This window comes from Rhincodon typus, chromosome 9 (assembly GCF_021869965.1).
Source record: "Rhincodon typus isolate 14 chromosome 9, sRhiTyp1.1, whole genome shotgun sequence".
In the NCBI taxonomy this organism is placed as follows: domain Eukaryota; kingdom Metazoa; phylum Chordata; class Chondrichthyes; order Orectolobiformes; family Rhincodontidae; genus Rhincodon; species Rhincodon typus.
In genome coordinates, this window is record NC_063340.1 from 50,930,823 (window position 1) to 50,936,346 (window position 5,524).

Here is a 5,524-nt window from a genome sequence, read left to right on the forward strand (position 1 = left end):
GTTTGATGATAGTTATGGGCCTATTAATTCCTACTTATTGGAGGCTAACTCCTGCAATTTTCCAGTTGGTCCCAGGCTTCCAGAGGTGGTCGTGGTATTGGCTGGGTGGGGATTAGCTTACTTGCCTGGTAGCAACCTCCTGGGAGCACTTGGTGGAGTTGGGACACCATTCCAAGCAGGCTTAAACACCTTTCCTCTCTACCTGCCAGCAGCAGGAGGCTTACTAACCACCGTGAGTTAGTCTTTTCACCTGTAGTTCTTCTAGTGCCACACCCTGTTCGAAGAGGTTTGAAGACCAGTTCCCAGGTCTTTGCTAATAACACTTGAGATTGGCCCTTCAAATAATGTCATGATAAGCGTCCTTGCATCCTCTCTACTGTGGTTATAGGCTCTATAAAATCATTATTATAGCTGTTTACGATATTTTTGACTTTCTGCCTATAGATATTACTGAAGAACATCTCTTTCCAACGTGAGAAGTTTCACTTTGAGAGCATATCTTTTGCAACATTTCTTAAAGACTTATCTCACGGAGAGAAACAATCCACACAATAAATTCTGTTACCAAAATTCAAGTTAATAACTGTACAGCAATGAACACTAACTGCCCATACTTTCAAGTTCAGATTCCAGTAATATTCTCTTCAGTGCATAAGAGATGAAAACAAGCCCTCTGCACAACTCACAGCACTCTTCTGATATCCAAGCTAAAATATATCCCATTGACACATATTTAAGATCCAAAGTGCCATTTACAAAGTAGCAGAACATGATTTAGAATGTGAAAAGTTACTCGTGTGAACTGATTTATAATATGTTATTTAATAAATGTCTAACCTGCATTAAATGTTAAAACCTGCATGAGTGTACTATATGCGGCTATGAAGAATACAAATGCAAATCTCACATAATATCAGCCATATGAAATTGAGATTACTACATGTGGAACCTTGGATACAACATTGACAGAGTTCAACTGCTCTAGTGCCACTTACATTAGTGATACCATATCACACTTTTTACCAAAGAACGCATAACCCTTTCTAACAATTGCTTAAAACAGCTATTCCAATTCCTTAAGTAGATCTAGCAGTGATATTTTTGTATCAAATTATATGAGTAAAGTGGCTCGTTGAAGTGGTGATTAGGTGTTCTATTTACTTGATGTTGGCAGTGATGTGAATTCAACGCACTTTATTGCGCAACACAAGAAGTCATTGGAGATAATCGAAAAATCTATTCTCTACAAATGGCAGTACACAAATACAGGGATCACAGCAGCACAGAAAACAGTAATTTAGGAATTGAACCCTTATTTTAAAAAACAAAAACACCTTTACCAGGACCATCATGCTTCCAGGTACTTCACACTGCCCTAAGGCTGCGTGCTAGACACAACTACGATATTGAAATCAATCACTGATCAAGCAACAATAAATAGGATGACGGTTACATAAATATCACCTACTAAACTGAATTATGAAACTCTTCTCTGAATCACCTAGAACATGTGGAATACGTGCCTTAAATCATTATCTCATCAGTCATAGTGAGACACGATCCTAAAACTGACAGAATTAGAAAGTAATTCTGCTGTCAGAGGAGATCATATTATCTTAGTAAATAGCTTTCATTTAAGCCTTTCTAATATCTCAGTAGACAGACTGAGAATGAAGGAAGTCAAACTGCATGAGACTGAAGTAGCTAATGATTCTAATCTATTTGCAATGTTTCTTGTTAATACTGACAGCCACAGTAATCCTTTATTCATTACCGGGATGAGGGCGTAACTGGTGAGGCAGCATTTATTGCCCATCCCCAATTGTCCAGAGGGCAGTTGCGAGTCAACCACATTGGTGTGGGTCTGGAGTCACACGTAGGCCAGACCAGGTAAAGATGGCAGTTTCCTTCCCTAAAGGGCATGTAATGTATCTTTTCAAAAAGCTGGTACCAATCACAAATGAAATAAGAATTATCTCTGGAATAAGAATTGCGTAGTCTTCAATGATCTCTAACACATAGTTCCACACCCTGTTGACAGGGAGCGAGCTAGAGGATCAGAACTGCAGCCCTTCAAAGGTCATAAATTGTGTTCTTGGTTTAAGTCATTTGGTTCAATTCCTGAGCCTTGCGCTTTTGTTGCCTCTTTTTAATTTTGATCATCCACTTCACACTCAACTTTGCAAATTCTGCTGCCTTGAACAAAGCCAAGAAGACACCACAGAGGATAGCGATTGTATTCCATGGATTGGCTGTGATTATCTGAAAACATTCAAAAATCAAACAATTACTAAGTATGTTGGGGTTTCTAATTAGCAATACCAATTTGTACTCAATGTGTGCAGTAATTTACTTTCTATAGAGTACTGGAAAATATACTAGTGGTATTTCACAAATATGGAAGAGTCGCATCTCAAATACCAGTCTCACGTCACGATGGTTTACACAACTTGGTTTCCTATAAACCATTTAGTAACAAAATACAAAGTTATTTTCTCATCACTAATTTTACAAAAATACAAAACCAAGTAAAAAGGCGGAAACATTGCCAATGCCGCTTGAGATGGTCACTAAACAGTGCAAGGCACTCCCTACTTTTTGGAAAGCTGTAGGGTTTCAATATTGTTCTTCCTAGACATCAATCCCATTAAAATAAATACATAGACAAGCAGTGGATGATGAAGACACTTACATCACGGACTTCCTGAATGAAAGGATCCTTCCACTCAAACACAGCAAAGAACAATTGGTCAGTAAGTTCAGAAACAGGCCGGTGGTCATTATATTTCACCAGAGTAGACTGTGTGAACAATGACAAAGTAGTTTAGAAGCAAAGATCAAAGATATGCTCACTCCCACAGCAGTTTCAAAACATATTCAAGGTGGAACAGCATCAATCCAACTGGCTGTATTGGAATTCATCCTCAATGTCGATGCCTAATTGAAGCAACAAGTACACTAAGTTCCAACTGAATGCTGTTATAAATGTTGCAATTGTTTACAAACCCTACAAGTGTCAGCTTTGCTCAGTTGGTAACGCTCTCACTTCCTCTTTGTTACAGGCCTCATTCTAAAATAAGCACCTAGGCTAGATCCGTGGTTAAGCATAGGACAGTAGAACAATACAGCAGAGGAAGAGGCCCTTCAGCCCACCACGTCTGTGTTGACCACAATGTCATCTGCCTGCACATGCTTAGTCTTTCTCTATTCCCTACCTGATAATGTGTCTGACTAAATGCCTCTTAAATATTGCTACTGTATCTACTTCTATCACCTCCCTTGGCAGCATGTTCCAGGCAACTACCATCCTCTGTGTAAAAAAAAAAAATCCTCACATATCTCCTTTAAACTTTTCCCCTCTCACCTTAAGCCTATGCCCCCTTGTATTTGACAGTTCCATTTTGGGAAAAATACTCTGACTATCCACCTTATCCATGCCTCTCAATTTTATATGCTTTTATCAGGTCGCCCCTCAGCCTCTGACACTCTAGTGAAAACAATCCACGTTTGTCCAACTTCTCCTTATAGCTAATACACTCCAATCCAGGCAACATCCTAGTAAAACTCTACTGTTCCCTCACCAAAGCCTCCACGTCCTTCCTATAGTGTGGTGACAGATCCTCTCAAATTTCTCTCCCTCAAAGAAAACAACACGAGCTTATCCAGCCTCTCTTCATGGTTGAAATGCTCCATTCCAGGTAACATCCTGGTGAATCTCATGAGCACTCCCTCCAGTGTAATCATATCCTTCTGATAGTATGGTGACCAGAACCGCACACAGTATTCCAGCTGTGGCCTAACCAAAGTTCTGCACAGTTCTGACTTGACCTCCCAACTATTATAATCTATGCCACGGCTGGTAAAAGTTCTTAAACCTTTTTGATTGAAAGGCCACCTTACAAAGGTAAAAGTAGTCATGGACCATGATCTTGCCCAATTCTTCCCACAACTACATTATCAGCTCTCTCTGTAGTCATTTAATTGTTATGGGATATTTTGAAGTGTGGGTGTCATAAGATGTGAAACATTTTTGATTTAGTTTCAAGAATTTGAACTCAACTTAACAATGAGGTATCAAGTTAAACAGCACCTTCCAAACCCACGATCACTTCCATCTAGAAGGACAAGGGCGGCAGATTTATGGGAACACCACCACCTGCAAGTTCCTCTCCAAGCTACTCACCATCCTGGTTTGGAAATATATTGCTGTTCCTTCACTGTCACAGGATCAAAATCTTGGAATTCCCTCTCTAATGGCATTGTGGGTAGACTCACAACAGGTTGACTGCAGTGGTTCAAGAAGGCAGCTCACCATCACCTTCTCAAGGCAACTAGGGCCGAGCAATAAATGCTGTTCCACTCAGTGATACCCATGTCCGACGAGTGAATAAAACAAATTGACAACTCTCTTAATTGCTTGTTTGATTCACAAGTAGGAAAATGTCAGATGGCATTAGAATCGCTAACTCCAAACTGAAAGGAGGTTAATTGCAATTACGTTTCACTGACAAAGCCAAGAAATCATTCTCACATATGTTTGATGTAGCAAAACATGGAGCACAATTCAATAATACCATGGCATTCTTACAATGCTAATTGTGACATTCCTACTCTACATGTCTAATCAAGTCATGAGCCCAATGCCCTCATTACCTCTTGTCTGAATTCCACCGATTCACTTCCATCTTCCTCTGTCGTTTTCACCAGAGACATCTTGACCCAAGTTCGAAAACCCCCGGAAAAAGTCCAGATAGAATAAGAACGTTCGCAGTCCTGCATGAATTGTGCTTTATCAGAACTGAAAAACAAATTGTGACATAACACTCTCTGTTCAGCTTATGAGACAGTTCTACTTCCTTACACTTAAACAATAACAGAACAGCAGAATTCATTCAGTGTTCATCGTTGCTTGTTAGTCTGGCAATGTGATCAGGATTTAATTTTGATAAATGGTCACAACATGAATTGTTAATTCATTTTTCCTCACAGCTACTGTCAGACCTGCTGATTCTTCCAGTAATTTCCATTTGAATGTCAGATTTCGAGCACCTCAGTTGTTTTGTTTTAATGGTCACTTTGTGGAAGAATTTAACTTTGTCACTTTTAATATGTAACTTTAACTTGGCAAACAAAAAAAAACCATGCTGCTGCCAAATGTGGTAGAATAATTATGTCACCAAGAAGCTGACATCGCAGTACCCACAACATAAAACAGGAAGTTAGTTGGCATGTTGGCACTTTGCACAATGCAGCCCAAAAGACAATGATTTTCTCTTAACATCATTACAGGCAGTACTGAAAACCTTTCAACTGTTTTTCTTAAGAAGCTGCCATGTAAAATATAAGCTAATCATGCACAAAAGAGAAAGTAAGGAACAGAAGGTGATGCAGATAGGATTGGATGAAGTAGGCTGGATGGAGTATAAACACAAGCATAACCAGTTTAGCTAAATGGCATGTTGCTGTGCTGTGTATACTGTTTAGTTCTCTGAAACCTGCTGATATCCCTGCTCAAGATGGCTAA

General features: G+C 39.4%; 1 protein-coding gene across 1 annotated transcript in view; it reads right to left on the reverse strand.

Annotated features, from left to right (window-relative positions):
• Window positions 1-1,179: 1,179 nt before the first annotated feature.
• pacc1 (proton activated chloride channel 1) overlaps window positions 1,180-5,524 on the reverse strand; it is a 30,080-nt gene continuing 25,735 nt past the window's right edge. Inside the window, exons 6-8 of the mRNA XM_048600774.1 lie at window positions 4,654-4,798; window positions 2,693-2,800; window positions 1,180-2,262 (exon numbers count right to left, since the gene is read on the reverse strand). Coding sequence (XP_048456731.1) covers window positions 2,101-2,262; window positions 2,693-2,800; window positions 4,654-4,798 — 415 coding nt within the window. The 3' untranslated portion in view covers window positions 1,180-2,100. The remainder of the gene's footprint in view (window positions 2,263-2,692; window positions 2,801-4,653; window positions 4,799-5,524) is intronic.